This window comes from Filicampus tigris, chromosome 9, assembly GCF_054856515.1.
Source record: "Filicampus tigris isolate MCC_2025a chromosome 9, RoL_Ftig_1.0, whole genome shotgun sequence".
Taxonomy (NCBI): domain Eukaryota; kingdom Metazoa; phylum Chordata; class Actinopteri; order Syngnathiformes; family Syngnathidae; genus Filicampus; species Filicampus tigris.
This window is the reverse complement of record NC_141225.1, coordinates 25,021,572-25,039,328: the sequence shown is the minus strand read 5'-3', so window position 1 is coordinate 25,039,328 and position 17,757 is coordinate 25,021,572. Positions and strand designations below refer to the sequence as shown.

General features: G+C 46.4%; 2 protein-coding genes across 3 annotated transcripts; both read right to left on the bottom strand.

The window, feature by feature from the left end:
• Positions 1–418: 418 nt before the first annotated feature.
• On the bottom strand, positions 419–9,583 carry LOC147142748 (protein SSUH2 homolog). 2 transcript variants are annotated; one of them, XM_086041580.1, is made up of 12 exons: positions 8,628–9,583; positions 7,243–7,317; positions 7,098–7,170; positions 6,389–6,518; positions 5,136–5,196; positions 4,930–5,051; positions 4,791–4,853; positions 4,320–4,399; positions 3,709–3,801; positions 3,079–3,184; positions 2,662–2,769; positions 419–2,037 (listed from the first exon to the last, which is right to left on the bottom strand). In XM_086041580.1, the coding sequence occupies exons 1-12, from the start codon at positions 8,638–8,640 to the stop codon at positions 1,897–1,899; spliced, it is 1,065 nt and encodes a 354-aa protein (XP_085897706.1). In that variant the 5' UTR covers positions 8,641–9,583; the 3' UTR covers positions 419–1,896. The 2 variants fall into 2 exon arrangements, with proteins under 2 accessions (XP_085897706.1, XP_085897707.1); XM_086041581.1 differs by lacking the exon at positions 8,628–9,583 and adding an exon at positions 7,875–8,578.
• A 2,047-nt stretch (positions 9,584–11,630) lies between these two features.
• rem1 (RAS (RAD and GEM)-like GTP-binding 1) lies at positions 11,631–17,630 on the bottom strand. Its single transcript, XM_086041045.1, has 5 exons — positions 17,394–17,630; positions 15,933–16,288; positions 14,851–14,933; positions 13,693–13,900; positions 11,631–12,976 (listed from the first exon to the last, which is right to left on the bottom strand). The coding sequence occupies exons 2-5, from the start codon at positions 16,252–16,254 to the stop codon at positions 12,690–12,692; spliced, it is 900 nt and encodes a 299-aa protein (XP_085897171.1). The 5' UTR covers positions 16,255–16,288; positions 17,394–17,630; the 3' UTR covers positions 11,631–12,689.
• Positions 17,631–17,757: the final 127 nt, after the last annotated feature.

Here is a 17,757-nt window from a genome sequence, read left to right as displayed (position 1 = left end):
ATATCGAGAGCCTGAGCGTAGGGGGGAGGAGCAGGGGGCGGATCGACATCTTACGTCACGCTTCATGCTAATTGCGTCGTCACGCCCACTGGTTTGACTGTTTTCGCTCTCGGTTTCTTGCTACACTTTCCTCTCGATTTGTTACAATATCAAAAATCTATCTCGTCCATATCCTTTGCAACAAAGAAAAAAAAGTTGACGTACGGTCTACACAGTTTTTCTCCTGAACGATAGCTAGCTAGCTGTTTTGTTTTCAAAGTGAACTAAGATTTTTATAAGTGAAGAATGTTGAAAAGAAATAAATAGATAGCTCGATGAATAATGTAGCTACATACAGGTACACATGTATTACAGTTAAAAATGTTAAAATGCGCCCCCCCCCCTCGTACATTAGTTATATGAAAAAAGTGAGAGCAGAGCCCAGTGAGAGTTTATTTGTTTTTACAGGGACTCAATGATAAACGGTGCTACTACACCAACATTACTAGCCATCAAGTCATCGTCATCAAGAAGTCATTTGTCATCAACAAGTCATTTGTCATCTATTGAGCCGTCAAGCTCGTGAGTATGCTTGGACAAATTCTAAAAGTTCACTAACATCATGCAATAGTGGATATGTCACAGGAAAATGCTGCGTAATGATTCAGCAGTTTGTTTATAGAAAGGCTAACACGTATTGCCACAGTACATATTCACTTGGAAAAAAAACCCAACGATTTGGCAACGACTCAATGCGGTTGTCCTTGGAGGCAGCCAGTTGGGAGCACCAGAGTTTTCTGAAGGAAGTCACATTTGAATATTGTACTAACCAATCACAAATGCAAGACACTTAATGGACAATTTCATGACAAGCACATTCGTATTTTGTCCCGCAGGTTATTTGCTCCTATCGAGATTAGACCATAAAGTTGAAAACATCCACAAAGTCTCGCATTTCATTCAAAGTGATGGACCCAGAGAAGAGGTAATCGTGTCAAAAAACAGCATAAACAGCAATATTTGGGCTGAGTGGCTCTTTAAAAAAACAGCAACAACAACAACAACAAAAATGCTCAATTTAGTGTTTTCGATCAACTTCGGCGCTGATTTCTTTGCATTTAGCTTAACCTCCGACTGACTAACGATTTATTGAGCTAATCTATGACATTTCTATTTCTTGTATTTGTCATTAAAATCAGTGACGTTCAACAAAAAACATGCACATTTTATTAGTGAAAAAAAAACTGTTGTGTATTTAATCAAATAAAATGAAATATTTGTGAAATTATTTTCATGAATTTAATATATTTGTTATACTTTATTCATATCAATTTTATACAATTCTAATTTTATATATATATAAATGAGTTAAATAACTAACACTTTTATTTCTTTTAACTTATTGGCCAGCAATGGCATTGTTGTCTACAAAAATCCACTGTCTAACCAAACCCATCCAAATTTAGTTTGTAAATAAAATTTGTGATTGGTTAAAAAGTGTTTAGTTTTTTGCGGGGGGTGTATATTCTAACTCAAAACAAACAAACAAACTTAAGCCGTTGAACCGAAAGGTTGATCAAGTTTCGACTTTTAAAATTGGACGGCAACGGCGTATAAACGAAGCCTGAGACTGTCCAACAAAAAGTGCGCAGATTTGGTGAGGTTTTGTTTTTGTAAATTTCAATCGAATTTTTTGCATTTTTATTTTATTTTTTATTTTTAAGATGCACTTCAGCATCCCAAACCTCGTTGGTTTTTTGTATTTTTAATTGGACAGCGAGAGCAAGAAAATGTTTCAATCCAATGCTATGGTGGATTCCCTCCGACCCACAGTCTAAATTTGACCACCCGATGACATTTTTGCTTCATGCGCTCGTCCATTAAAAGAGGAAGTGGAAGAGGCGGGACTTCCTGCGCCTAGAGGATGACGCAGCAGCAGTTGGCCGGGTAGTTGGCAGCGCTGACTTGCTGCTCGTTGCCAAACACGTAAAAGACGTGAGAGTCGCCTTTCCACTTGTAGCTCACTTTGGTGATCGGGATCAACTCCACCGTCTGCCTCTGTGCACGCAACAACAACACGCATACACACACATTAACAAGACAAAATACAAACGAAACATACAGATGAGCAAAAACACACATACAAACACACGCTCACAAAACCATACACACAAACATAAAACACACTTTACACACAGAGATGGACACGCGCTACATCAAATTTCGCACATGAAGAGACACACAAACATGCAAAAAACAGACAAAATATGCACATACACAAACATTCATGTACACAAATACAGACACAAATACAGACCACGCGCACAAACACGTACCCACTTTGATAAACACGCATTGGGAATCACGCATATGCACACAGAAAGAAACATTTCCACGGACACACATGCACGCCCACGCACACACATGACAAACGAGTGTTGAGCTTTGCACGGAGGCGGGCGGGAAAGAAGCGGCATGGCTCGGCTCCACTTCCTGTTTTGAAGGCCAGCCAATCGTCCCAACGTCCTGTTTTTTGCGCTAGTTAGCAAGGATGCACACGCGGCTTTCGCAGCGCCGTTAGCGGCAAGCCTTCCTGCCTTCCTTCCTTCCTTCCAGCCAGCCAGCCAGCCTTCCTTCCTTCCTTCCTTCCTTCCTTGGTCGGTCGCAAGTGCGCGCGCGTACCTGCTGCAGGATCCTGGAGGTCTGGGCGTACTTGCTCTGGTGCTCTTGGACCAGCCTCGCCGACGCCTCGCCGATGGCCGGCTCGGGGAAGCCCGCCAGCGGGTACACCTGAGGCGCCAAGCGGCCGCCGGACAAAAAGCAGACGGCGGGCGCTCACTCACAAATTCAACGCCTCACATTTGTGGTTGTTGCTCGTTGTCCCAAAGATGCCGCAAGATGGCGTCAAAGCCGATGAAGTGTGTGTGTGTGTGTGTGTGTGTTTTGGCTTGTGTGTTTATAAATGTGAAAATGCATTGTGTGTATGAGTGAGTTGATGTAAATGTATACGTTTGTGTGCACACCTGTATTTCAACGCATGTGTGTTTTGTTGCACGTTGGTGAGAGCGGCATGTGTGCGCGCGCGAACGCGGCGTGTACCAGGTAGTTGTTGTTCTTGAACAGCTCCTTGCCGCTGACTGAACGCAGGTTCTCGATCTTCAAGCCGCTGTTCTGCTCCGCCAGGTGATCCTCGACGTGGTTTGTCCTGTGCGCACGCACGCACATGCGATTCTGTTCCGTTTCCACCATGTTTAGCGAGCGCATTAGAATTTTTTCAGGGGCGCGGGGGGACATTGTGACAATAAGGTAAAGATGACTGCCAATTGTGCTGTTATGCAAACAATTAAAGATGCTTGCTAAAAATAGCGTTTTCTTGAATTTCAAAAACGGTCAAAGTTCTGCTTTTTTTGCCACGGGGGGGGGGGGGGGGGCGCAAAATGTAAAAGCGAAATGTGAAGGTTTCTTGTATTTGTTCAATGCCAAGAGTTTGCTTCAGCAAGGCAAATTCCAATCGGTCCTCAGCGGGCCGACGCGCCGGCCCTCGACGGCGTTTGCCTTTTTGCCGTCCTCCGATTGGTTGCTCGGAGCAAAACTTGGACTGGCCCAACGACATCGTCAGTTGACGCCAACAAATCACAGAAACCAAAGTTTGTTTTCCAAAGCTTCAAAGTCCAGTCCGAGCTGCATGTCACCGGGGAGACGATCGTCAGAGCGCGTGGCGCCGCTCACCATTCCACTTTGAGCTGGATGAAGGTCAGCAGTTGTCGCTTTCCCTTGCACGTCTCGCAATTTTCGTAGCCGCGGCCGTCACACTTCCTGCACCTACGCGCGCACGCACATGAAACTAGCATCAACGTCTGGGAAGCCCTTCCAAACAAACAGCAACACATGGAGACGCACAAGAAAATAGTAGTCACAGGCGCATACTCTTTATCCTCTGCGAAGAACAGATATTACTACAGCAACATGAGCCACGTACTTAAAAAGTCTTCTATCTACGTCGGTACAAGAGTGCCCCCCGGTGGCCAAGGAACGCACACCAGAAGGAGCGGCACCAATTCCCAGTGAATTGAAGCACAAACTGTTGAATTCTTTACATCGGATGTCGTTGTGCTATTCATGTATGTGTTTAGAAAGTGCAATAGTGCTATTTTGCCTTTTAAAAAACATGAAACAAGATTTTTTTTTATTGGGGGGTGAAGAGATGAAATGGCTTTTCCATTCATTGCAGTGGGGAAAGATGATTTGAGACACATTTTGAGTCGCGAGCACGGTCCCGGAACGAATCAAACGCGCAAGTCAAGGCGGCAGAGTCGATGAGTTGCAGCGGGGCGCGGTACCTCTCTTTGCCTGTAGCGTTACAGTGGGAGCAGTTGTCATCGTTTTTGCTGCCCGAGCCGTTACACACCCAGCAGGGTTTCTGAAACGCAAACACCAACACGTCATTCCAACGGCGGTGCGGAGTCGGTGCTTCGACTGGCCCGTTTATAGACCGGCCGGAAAAAGAAAAAAAAACGGCCTCGGGCTCGCATTGCCAATGTCGCGTGACCAAATCCGGAAAACGGTTAGCAGACTTTCTACTGCGCATAACTGCGGCTTGTTGACGTCACGGTTGGAACGAAATCAACCCACTTTGGCTCATCACGCCATCGTCATGCTAGCCATCGTTGGCATACGCGCTAAACGCGCTCGTTCGGGTTTGGTCACGTGACGGTTGCGATGCGAGCCCGGGGGCAGATTAACGCCGACTCGGCGTACGGCACCGCGGCAGTCGCGCTGGAAATAGCCACTGAGCCAAATGGCCGACTTACATGTCCGCTTCCGGTGCAGTCCTTACACGGCTTCTTGCCGGTCCCGCCGCAGTCGTGGCAATCCTACACCACACCACACCACACGCGCGGCCTTAAACGCGCGTTCGCAACACTTGCCGAGCCACACGGGCACGCTCACCTTGACCGAGGAGGTGTAGGGCACGCGGATGAGCTCCGTGTGGTCGGTGAACACGTTGGGGGGCGTGGCCTGGATCTCCCACGGGCGGGGGGCCGTCTGAGTATAGAAGTCCGGAACCTCGCCTGCTCATTCGGACCGCACGCGCACACACTTGTCAATAAGACACCTTACGTGTCTTATGCGCGCGCGCGCGTGCGCGCGCATACCTTCGTGAGGTTTGCTGCCCCACTCGGTTGACCTGGACTCGGTGTAAGTCTCCAGTCGATACTAATGAACACACAACGAAATGAATGAAATTTGGATTTGGTGTTGGGACAAGACAGAAAGTGAAGACGGAAGAAATCAAAAGACCAAAAATTTCTGACTAAGAGGATTACAGTCAACAAAAAAGAATGAAATAAGTCAAATTGAAATTGTCAAAACATTTGTTGTAAATCAGACATGTCCAAATGCGGCCCGCGGTCAAATTGGAGCACCTGCCCTCAAATGAAGAACGTCTGGCTAAAAGAAACTAAATGCAATTTCACATTGACACACAAGTGGGCGGCAGCACTACGTCCAACTCCACAACGCCCCGGGACACTTTCGGAAATGGCGACAATGAATTCAAAAAGTCAAGTTGACAGCGAGGGCCGACCATTTAAGGAAAGGTGGAAATTGGACTCTTTTTTTACCCACTGAGATAGGCAACAACTATGTCTGACCCACTTGCAAGGACACTGTTACCTATTTCCCTCCTTTTAAATCTAAAAGTTCAGTGAACATTTATTGTCAACAATATGCCATGTTTCAAATGAACTCTGCCCTGGACTGGTGAATAGAATTTTTTTTATTTAACATATTTCCTTGTTTTGGAATTAAAAAGTTACGAGAACATTTAATTGCCAGTTGTTATTCATGTTTGAAATGTAATTGGCACTGTGACTTATTTCCCTGTTTTAAATCTAAAGGTTCCGTGAACATTTAATTGCCAGTGGTATGTCATGTTTCAAAAGGACCAAAAGACGTGTTTAAGAATCTTATTAAAAATTCAATTAATCTTGAACTAAGTGCGCTGAAAAACGTTCGAAGCCTGATTTGGACACAAACAGGAAGTGAAAATGGAAGAAGTGTAGAAATGCGGACAAAAGGACTGAGAGAGATAAGTTGTGAGGGTAAAAAAGTGTGGGAATTTGGATGAAAGTTTAGAGTCACAGTCATGAAGTGAAAAGATAATGAAAGAATGAAGAATGTTGGGCAAAAATAATGGGACAACAGCAGGAAGTGAAAAGTCGGGAAATGGGACCCAGCTATCGCGACACAGACAGGAAATGATGAAAAGTGCCGAACTGAGAAACTCCGGACAAAAGTATTGTGACACGGAGGAAATAAGAGAAAGGTGTGAGCTTGGACAAAATGATTGGGACACGTCCAGGAAGTGCAAAGTGAAGCAAGTGTAGCATTTAGCGTCCATGCTAACCCTGTAGGTGTTGAACGGCTCCATTTGTGTGATGACCCCGTCGTTGGCCGGCGCTTTGCTGTAGCAGCAGTTGGACGCCGCGAAGCTCTGGAAGGCCTCGCGGGCGACGTCCTCAGACAACGATGGGATGCTACCACGCAGGCAGGCAGGCACGCACGCACGCACGCACGCAGGCACGCACGCAACGAAGAGGATCTGAGTGTCGGCTATTTTATCCACCTTCAGTACAGTAGCACAAAGTGGCACAAAATGCCAGCAGGCCTGAGCTCGACCGGAGCAATTGCCGTGTAAACGAGAGCAAGAAGAAGAGGCGGAGAAGGTCTCCAACTACACTCCGGCAATAGTCCTTCCCACAGAACGGAGAGAACGTCTGCCCGTTGCGATATGCTCTGTTTGTATGCGTCGCTGCTCCATGTCTGTTCAACTTGGAGTAAAAGTCAAGGTTGACGCCTTACAAACCTGCTCAAGGTTTTCAAATCATGCTTAGGGTTTCAAGACCGACTAATTGGGTTTCAAATCAGGCTTTTAAGACAAAGTTATGGTTTCAAATGAGGGTGTCAAGCCTGCTTTAGGGTGTCAAATTAGGGTCCTTAGCCGAGTTGACTATTTCATAGAATGGTTTGGGTTTGAAATGGGATTTAGGATTTCAAGCCCATGTTGTGGTTGGCTGTTGTCTTTAATGCGTCGGTCGGGCGGCCGGAAGCCTCACCTCCAGTCGTCGGGCTCGGGGCCCGGTTGGGGCGGGGCCGCGGGCTCCGCGGGCATGGGCGGAGGCAGGAAACCTGGACGCAAAGGCAACATTGGGGAACACGCATCCAAAGTTGAAGCGATCCTTTTGGCTTTCCGGCCCTCACCTCCTGCGCCTCCCTCGTAGCCGGGCATGTTGGGGAACATGTTGTCGGCGGGCGCGGCCACAGGCGGGTACGCGGCTGAAACGCAACCAACGCATCAGACAGGACGCAAGGCTTTTGGCGCAAGCTCAAAGGTGTTGGGAGGGACAACAGGAAGTCCGCGACGGCCAAAGTTAAAACAAAGAATACCAATGTCCCGTGCGTGTCCCGATACTTTTGTCCAACCTCCCACACTGTATTCACTTTTCACTTCCGATATGTATCCCAACACTTCAAAACTATTGGGACACATGCAGGATTTAAAACGTGATGAACATGTGGAAAAAAGTATGAGGACACACACACACACACACACACAGGAAGCGAAAATGTGCAGTTTGAACAAAGGTATTGGGACGTAGACAGGAAGTCAAATGAAATAGGGGAGATTGGACGAAAGTATTGGGACAAAAAGGATGTGAAATGAATACCCGGCAATTTGGACAAAAGTATCAGGACACGTACAGGACGTAAACAAAAAAAACAAAAAAATGTAAAAAAGTAAGAAAATGCGGGAAGTGGGTCACACTTTAGGACACAAACAGGACATGGAGGAAAAAAACGTGTACGTTGGACAAAAGTCACGGGACACTTACAGGAAGTCAAAATGATGCGACAAGTGGAACACGTGGGAACATTAAGTCAAATAAAAGCGGGCGAACCAAGCCTCGGCGTTCGCCATTCAAGTCGACTTTGCCACCAAGAAATCCAATACGCGCGAGAAGTCTCTCCAACAAAACACGTCTGCGCACGCGCGCGCACAGCGAAATGCATGCGTGCGTGCAGCTGTTGGGACACTCACTCACGTTGCACAACATGACACCCACGGCTCACTTTGAAACATCCCAAACATTTACAAGCACACAGACTGAGAGAAAAGGCTAAAAGATTTGAGATGGATACGAACGCGGATGAATAGATCAATGGACAGACAGACAGACAGACAGACGTTGGCTCGATAACTGAAGAGTAATAATAACGGTAATAATAAAAAGAGGCGGTAAAGTACAAATGCGGTTTAAAAGGTGTGCCTGGTGACGAATTCCCACTTGGCTCATTCCACGATTGAATTTCTCCACCATTGGAAACGCCCGTGCGGTCACGTGACCTGATTGTTGCGCAAGGGTAGCCCAATTGGAGTCAATGTAGTGCCCGTGGGTGCCAAAGTGCTTGAAAGCTTGTTATTGGTGACTAAACGTGAACAAAACAATCAAGACAAAGCGTCCCGCGCACTTCATGTGAGCAAACGCTTGAAGGTTGTGCGCTGCAAACCGATCTGGAATCTGCAGAGCGATCTGGGCGCTTTTTCTTGTTCTTTGGTTCGTGTTGTTGGCTTGCCGGGTGCTTACCTGCGCTGTTCATCCTGCTCAAGAGACACTTTGCACTGCAAACACACACAAAACTGGGCGACTCTTCAGCATGCAAGCAGAACAGAACCGAGCCGAGCCGAGCCGAGCCGAGCCGAGCAGACAGCGACGTCAATTACGCACGACGCGTCCGCTAAACGCTTTTCAAAATAAAAGTCGAGGCGTCTCAAGGACAGGTGGCGTGTTCACCATCAAGCAATTTTGTTGTTGTTGCTTTTTGGGCCCGATGTGGATGCGCTGAGCAATATTTGGCCGACGACACATATACATACATACATACATACCTGCTGTATTCTTTGTTGAAATGTTCATTCATGAAATAAACACAAGTGCACACTGAATTCATTTCACATGACATTTTTCATATCATTGATTGACATCAAATTACCGTATTGAGTGAACGTTGTCCCTGTGTAAGACATTCAATTCAAACGACATTAGAAAGTCAAAAGAAAATAAATGACAACATAATAATGACTGCCTTATATTATTTTGTATGTAATTATTTAGACATATTTGATATTGTATGTTATTTTCTTGTATTATATTTAGGATTTAAAAATGACGATTTAGGAGCTGCGGCCCCGGATAAGCGGAAGAAGATGGATGGATGTTTAGCATTTGTATTATTAAGCGAAATAGTACATTTCACACACTTTGCAGACGCACACCTACAGCATCACGAAGCTGACGTTTGGTGTTGTTGTTGTTGTTCTACACATCAAACTCAATCATTCTGCTTCATTTATCCCCACACCCCAAAAAATCCCAACAATTGCCCAGCGCTCTAGTTACCTTTTAATTTGAAAGGCCTCAGCTTGTTTTCCTGTGATTAAATCATTAACTTGACACGAGTCCCGGAGGAATGCTGCCGACGCTCATCTGCCATTGATTAGTTAAGCAGCTCAAAGACCACAACAATCCCAACGTTCCACATTTTCTTCATTTTATCGTCAAGTGTGTGTGTGTGTGGGGGGGGGGGGGGGGGGGGGGGGCGTCCATGCGTGTTCGCGCGTGTATTTTTACCATCCAGGCCGCATCAACATGTCAAGACGCCTGTCAGGAATTGCCTAAACCCCGAGGCAAATATTTGTGTGGAGGCAAAAAAAAAGAACAACGCGGACGCGATTATGACCGCGATTGAACGAAGGAACGTCTTGCCAGTCAAAGTGTGACTGGATGCGGCGCACAGTACAGTACATCACATGAATTTCACAGCTCTTGTACAGGAGTTTGGATGACTTTTGCCAGGAAAACGTCAAGCGAGCAACCAGCAGAGGGAGCCAAACTTGACGTGCGTGTGTGTGAGAACAATAAAGATCATTTCGTCTTCTGAAAATCTAGCATGTGTTTTGCATCTTTAATGAAGCTAATGTACTGTAAACGTCAAAGACACGGATGAGTCTTCAGCGACTGTAACAGACATGTTTGTAAAAATCAAAGGCACTTTAGAATCCTCAATGACACAAAAGGGTGTTTTGTAAATTTAGGGATGACATTTGAGTCCTCAGAAAAGCGTTTGTACATCTTTGTAAACATTGAAGACACTTGGGTCTTAATGAAACTAACATTGCGTTTGTAAACAGCATAGACCCCGTGGGGGTCTTTTACTGAAGCTAACGTATGTGATTTGTGAACATTAAACACAATGAAGTTATCGATGGTAACAGTCATGTTTTGCCACCACCAAAGTGCCATTAATGAAGCAAATGTGCATGTTTGTAGACATCAAAGAGCCCCAACAAAGCCAGTGTACACGTATTTGTAAACATCAGACACATAAGCCTATGTGGTTTTGTCCACATCAAAGACAACATTGACAATGATTGACAAAGTAGCCTGCATGTTTGCAAGCATCAAAGACACTACGGGGTCATTAATGAAGCGAAGAAAAATATTCTGTATGCATCAAACATGTCTGTCTTAAAGGACGGCAACCTATGTGTTTGTAAACATCAAAGAAAGGTCTTTAATGAGGCGTTGGGGTAACCATCAAAGACACAAAGTGCTGACGCTTTCAATATTTTACTTTTGCATATGCCTCACACACGCGCAGTCACACGTTGGCAGACACAAATAGCCTAGTTGACAACACGCGTGCGTGCTCAGACCCACGAACACCAACACTCAAAAGACATGCTCTCACACAACGCAAATGCTGCGCTTCCACTCGCGCGCTCGCACAACCACTTTCTCAAAGGTTGCACGTACACGCACGCTCGGGGAAAACTCTCACACATGCGCACATGCTTTCCGTCACACACATGCACGTACTCACAAACACTCTCACACAACACACACTCACTCACTCGTTTACACGCAAATGCAGTCTCGCAGGACATGCACTCTCTCATACATGTACACACACACGCATACTCTTTCACCCACACGCATACTTCACATGCACGCTCTCAGACATACAAATGCGCACACACACACACACATAAGAAATGAGATCTTACAGCTTTGGGCCTCCGGGAGGATGTTTACGCGCGGATGTGCGTGCGTGCACGTGGGGTGCGTAGAGTCTTGCATTCCTTCCATTACAAATCAACATTCAACACCCTTCGTCCATCTACTGTCCCCCTTCAACACACTCGGTCCTCCGTGAGCGTGTGCAAGAGTGCATGCGAGCGGAAGAGTGTGTGTGTGTATGTGTGTGTGCTAAAATGTGTGACTAAACACCATTGTGTAGCGTATGCCTGCCTGTACTTTGTAACCCGTTGCCATGACGACAGCACGTAAACACCGCAGCTAACTGCGAAGGATGCCAGCGGCAGAGACGGATGGCAAAGACAGGGGCAGAAAGTCCGAACCTCGCTCCCCACAGTTGGGTTGAGGTGACAGGCGCCTCCACTCACGAGCTCCTTTACCTGGCCAAGCACCCGAGGCTCCAGCTAAACCGTGGCAGCCTTTGGACTTGGTGGACCTGCATTTGCAACCCCTGCGTCACCGTGTCAAACGATGAGGAGAATAATCATCGCATAGGGATCATCGAAACTTTATTCCGTCGGGCAAAAACAAGAAGAAAAAACAAGAAGACCTCCGCCGAGGCCAAACGGCAAATGATAGCGGCGCTGGCATCAGTTCACAATCTGGTAAAGTAAAAAAAAAAAAAAAAAAGACAAATGTCCCCAATTGCTTTACGGCATACTCACTTCCTAATTTCGCTATAAGGACGGAAGTCGATTCGAACGTCTACGCGCTGTTACTGGTGTCATGGCAGAAGCCCCAAAACAAAAAACAAAAGTGGGGGGGAGGGGAATAATTGTGTTTGTTTCTACAATTTTGGGGTTAGCTTTAGGAGGCAAGTTGATAAATATACATAAACAAGGAGAGTGATAAAAGAACGCAAACTGAGTATTTACTTTCTGCTTTCTTTTTTATTATTAAGCTACTTCCTGGTTCATGGGCTTCATTTTCAGTTCACACAAAATGTACAAAAAGTCACTTTCCTCCCTTTGCTAGCATGATGGTCTTTTTCAGTCACAATGGAACGTTACAGAACTTGTGAAACGGGGATCTACATAACTTTTACATAAAAATGACCAGTTGCTTTTTTTGCGCGTGCTTGTTTGTGGGCTATTTGTTCATGAGATGCGACTTCCTTGCTCATGAAGGATGAGCAAAAAAAGTTACCATGTCATTGGGACTCAAAACATCAAAACAAAATCTACGAAGTGATGAAAATCACATTTTTGTTAGCCCATTTTTGGACTTATCAGGCTAGATCCTGGCTCAGGGAATCCATTTTGAATTTCCGATCGCTAGCGTTTTTTTTCATTATCAGGCTGAAAGCAATGTCCGTCAAAAAATCTTCCGAAAAGCGATAGATCTTGTGTACTTTCTTTGGTGTTGTCAGGCTACTTCCTGATTCCATAGTGAGTTTCGGTCAATTCGCTGCTTAGCATTAGCAGGCGACTTCCCGGTTGAAAGACTTACGCAAGTTGTCCCGAGGCACGGAGGCAAGAGTGGCCTTCCGTCGTTGCCCGAAACCAATGCGTCCGAGTGCCGATCTTTTGGCGCGGACGGCCGGCGGCTCCCTCACAGGACGGCCAGGTCGTGGCAGCTCTTGGATCGGACCCTGACGGCCACGCGCCGGTTGTTGCGCGCCACCAAGCGGTCCAGGAAGCGCCGCGCCTTCTGGCCGATGCTCTCCTGGCGCTTGCAGGACGCCGCGCCTGTGCGCCTGTGCGCCGCGTCCGATCCGCCGCTGAGGCGCAGGCGGATTTGGCGCACCACGCCCTCAAAGAGCTCGCTCACGTTGTGCTGCAGGGACGCCGACGTCTCGATGAACTTGCAGTCGAACACCATCGCGCACGCTCGGCCCTCTGGGGAAAAATATCAAAAACGACCATAGAGAGCCAACCAGAGACCCCGACAAACGTGTTTTGTGTTTTTTTTGCAAACATCAAAGTATCAAACAACACAAGGTGTGGGATTTTGCAAACATCAAAGGCGGTTAAACGTTGTTCACGATCACATGCTTTTGTAAAATCAAAGACAATTTGGAGTTGTCGACAAACCTCAAAGGTTTTGTCAACATCAAAGACTAGTACAGCTTATGTTTTGGAAAGATCACAGACATCAAAGATGGTCATGTTTCTGTAAACATCAAAGACAATTTGGCATCCACAAGGAGCACGTGAGTATGTGTTTTGTCAAAACCAAAGATGATTTATATTGTACGTTTTGCAAGCGTCAAAGATTTCAATTACAACACACACACATGTTGTTTGCAAACATCAAACGTCATTTTGAGTTGACCACAAAACTAACTTTGGTCTGAACATGATTAAGCCGCCAATTATTCGTCCGGGTGTTCGTAAACATCAAAGAACTCGAAGACGCGCTCGTGTCGGCAACAAAGACAACTTCGAGTACAAAAGTACGCACCTGTGTGTAAACATCAAAGACACTTGGAATCAATCGTCAAACTAGCACGTTTGTGAACATCAGAGATAATTTTGCGTCCACGACAAACCCATCATACGCCTTACTTAGTCCATGAGCTAGCTGTGTCTTTGCAAGCATCAAAGAGGTTCACCTTGCAGCGGCACCTCCCTGGAGCGCACCAGGTCGCTTTTGTTGCCCACCAAGATGATGGGCGCGTCGTCGGCCGGCCGGCGCCGCCTCAGCGCGATGCGAAGCTCGGCGGCCGCGTCAAAGCTGCGCCGGTCGCTGACCGAGTACACGATGACGTACGCGCTGCCGCGCGGCAGGCGCACCTCGCCGCCCGCACGCCCGTCTTCGTCCTCACACCGGATGGCAAAAAAAACATCAAAGTTTTGGTCAACATCGCTGTCAAAATTACAGTCAATTCAGTTGCCGTGTTTCCGTAAACGTCAAAGCACGCTTATGTGCATATCAAAGGCGATTAAGTCTTCAAAACATCAAACAGAATGAACTTGTTCCTGTAAACAGCAAAGATTTGGCATGCTCTGTAAATATCAGACACTTTAGTCTTCAATGAACCTAAAATACTCTTGCCGTAATGTTCACGTAACACCAAAGTTGATTTATTCCTGAACACATTTTGCAAACATCAAAGGCAATTAGGTCACAACATACCTTCTGTAAACATCCGAGACACTTTAGTCTTCAAAGAACCTAACATACGTGTTCGTATAGCCCCAAAGCCATTTGAGTCCTGAATGTGCTTCACATTTTCTAAACGTCAAAGACGATTAGGCCTGTTCTGTAAACATCCAAGACAATTGAGTCCTCAAAGAATTGATTTTAAAAACAGCAAAGGAACTTCCATCTTCCAAGACAATACTTAACCTCTGACAGAATTTATTCTCCAAAAAACAGCACGCGTTTTATTCTTCAACGGGCAAAACGCCCGCATCTAAACATCTAAGACAAGTGAATTTTCAAAGAAGCTATCTTTTTGTGAACATTTGTAACGATTTTGTCTGCTATGAACCTAACACTTTTTTGGGGTCAGTATGATTTACTCTACAAGGGACCAAACAAATGCATTTTTGTAAACCCCAATTTATACATCGACTCTGCTAAAGTACACATTTTGCAAACATGGAAAATGATTTCGTTATCAACGAACCTATACGTTTCATGTAAACAGACGACTTTATCCTCAATGACCCCAAGATAAATTGGCGTCAACATCATTTAAGGCAGTTGTTTTCAATAGTCAATGACTCTCTCCCGGGTGTTTTTTGTCAGGTCGACCCGGTCTTACCGGTTTGTCATTGGTCCACGTATCCATGACAACCAGCGTGGTCCGCTTGCCGTCGACGGTCAGCGTCCGCTCGTACGCGTCCTCTGGAAACGTGCACAAAAACCAAACAAAACAATCAGCGGCAACGCGGCGCTCGGAAAGCGGGTCAAAGCGCCGCCAGTGGCAGACGGTCCATCAATGAGGTCATTCAAAGTCAAAGTAGACGCGGACGGATCGACCGAACGCCATTGACGTCGGCAGCAGCGATCTGAGGCTCGCGTGAAGCCATTTGGCCAAAGTTGAACCCGCGTTTGCTGAAGCTACTGGAGCACGGCGCAACGCCATTGATCTTTACAAATGCACGTAGGTGAAGATGAACTGAACACGTGAAATCGGAGGTGGAATCTTGATATGGTCTTTGATGCTCATAAAAGACAGGAAGTGAATTAGGCTCCAAATGGTCTTGGATGTTTTCAAAACCATCTACAGTATAAGGATCGGCGGTGACGAATGCATCGTTTTGGTGTTTACAACATACGCAGGCCAGGTTCTTTCAAGACTCTGAATGGCTTTGGTGTTTACGATCACACAAGTTGGGGTGGTTAGACTTTGGGGTTGATCCCAAAAAGACGTATTGTGGCGGTCCTGTGAAAAACACGTGTGCATTTTGGGTATTTTTTACTCATGTGGAAATAAAAATGAAAAAAGGACAAACGTTTTTCACAGGAAGGTAAGATAAGAATAAGATAAGAATGCCTTTATTGATCCCACAGTGGGGAAATTTTTCGGGAGATTCTTCGTTTGATGTTTACCAAACGTGTATGAAAGGTTCTATGGAGACTCTAAACAAAACTACGCGAGTTTCGTTGAACTCTACATTGTCTTTGATATTTTTGAATGAAAATAGCCGTTATATTTGATGAAAACTCTCCTTGGCGTTTCACGAAAACATTGATGTACTTTGACCTTTAAATGGACCTGGAGTGTGCGGAAATAGTGGTTTGGTGCGCTGAACTCCAAATGCTCTTTGATGTTTACAAACGCACATTGTTGAAGGCTCCGGCCTTTGCGTCAATGTCCACTTTGAAGAAAGCCGCCCTCACCTTGCAGGTCGTCTTTGTCCGCCACTCCCGCAAAGATTCCCGCCAGGCTGCTCTTGCCCACGGCGTGGTCGCCCAGCAACAGCACCCGGTGGACGCACTCCGAGTCGTCTTCCGAGTCGTCGCTCCACTGCGCCCGGTAGCGGAGGGTCGTGTCCCCCGGGTGGTAGGACGCCGACTGGCCCAGGGGAGGGTGCCTGCGCTGGGGGCCGGCGGGGTCGCGGGTGCGGGGGGGCGGCGGCGGCGGCTGCGGCTGGGTGGGGCGGACCGGGGTGCTGGCCCGCCGCCGCAGGACGTCCTTCTCTCGCTGGACGTTGATGCTCATGTTGCTACGGTGACGGCATCAGGACCGCTGGGGCCTGAGTGAACCGACCGCGCACAAACGGTAGCTTAGCTCAAGACTCGATTGCGACGTTTACTAAACGCCTATGAGGCTCCTCGATGTTTTCAAAAACGGATGAGCAATTGTCTTTGACGTCTCGAAAACACGCCCGTCGGACTTGTCGAAGACACTCTGAGATTGACAAAAAGTGGCGTTGCAGCTTAAGACTTAAGATTTCTTTTTATTGACCAAAGCCCATACGTTTGCCAAAGGCTCTTTGATGTTGACAAAAGCATTGACAGATGTCAAAAACAAAACACACATTAGGTGCGCTCAATTCGAATCGATTCCAAAGACGCGCAAATGATGTTTACTCAACAAATACGCGGGTTTCACTCTTTGATGCCGCTTTCATGTTTGCCGCGTGCACGTCAGCGTTGTTGAACGCTCGCCACCAAAACGGCTCAATTGGATGCGAGACTAAAATTGTCTTTGAGATGGAGGAAATGCCTACGCTAGGTTAGGGTCAATGATGAATCCTACAAGGGTACTAAGCTTCATTTGTCCACGACATACAAGCGCAACAATAAATCCATCGGTCATTGATGACCAAATTGACAACGATTTCCATAAACGTTGAGAGAATCATTTTTTCAACAAAGGGGTGGAAATTCTAATAAAAAAAGTGTATGCGTTTCATCAATCAATGGAAAATAATGATGAATCGTATTAAAAAAAAAAAGAATGGTGATTTGATGTCTATGAAACCATGTCACAATTGTTGTCGATTATGAATCAAAAGGCAAACATCGGCTTTGTCCGTCTGTCGCGCGTCGTCGCCCACCAGGACCATTAAGCCCGCCTGACGTGTTGTTTGGGGGCTTTGGTGAAGCTCATCAACCTATTAGTAATCGGCACTTGCCACTCAAAAGTAACAATTACAATTCATGAACACAAACATGACTGCTAACAATGACTTTTAAATGACACGGGCTCGTAGCACGGATATTTGGCAGCACTGCCAAACACGCACCGACTGCAGCAGCTTTCGTTGACACGATTAAGAAACGATGAAAAGAGGCCCATTAAGTCGACAGGTCAAGTTTGTGCGCGTCGTGTGTGATGCGCGATAAGCAACATACCAGACGGTCCATGAAGAAGAAGAAGAAGAATCGCTGTCGTGGTCGAGCGGACGCGTGCGTGTCTTGGAGTTTGTGTCTTTGTAACGCAATCCTTCGCCACACTGACCCCGCAAAGTTCCACAACAGCTTTAAAAATTCAGCAGCTGAATCACACGCATCCCTCTCGCGCAGTCCGTGTGTGTGTGTGCGCTCGTGTGTGTGTGTGTGACAGCAGAGGAAAAGCAGATATGCGATGCGGGTGTGTGTGCGCGCGCGCGTGTGTGTGTGTGTGTGTGAGTGTGTGTCTAGCAGAGTTGGCCTAGGAAAAATGTTGGTCACTTCCTGTGACCAAAAAAAAAAAAAGAAAAGGAAAGAAAAAAAGCAG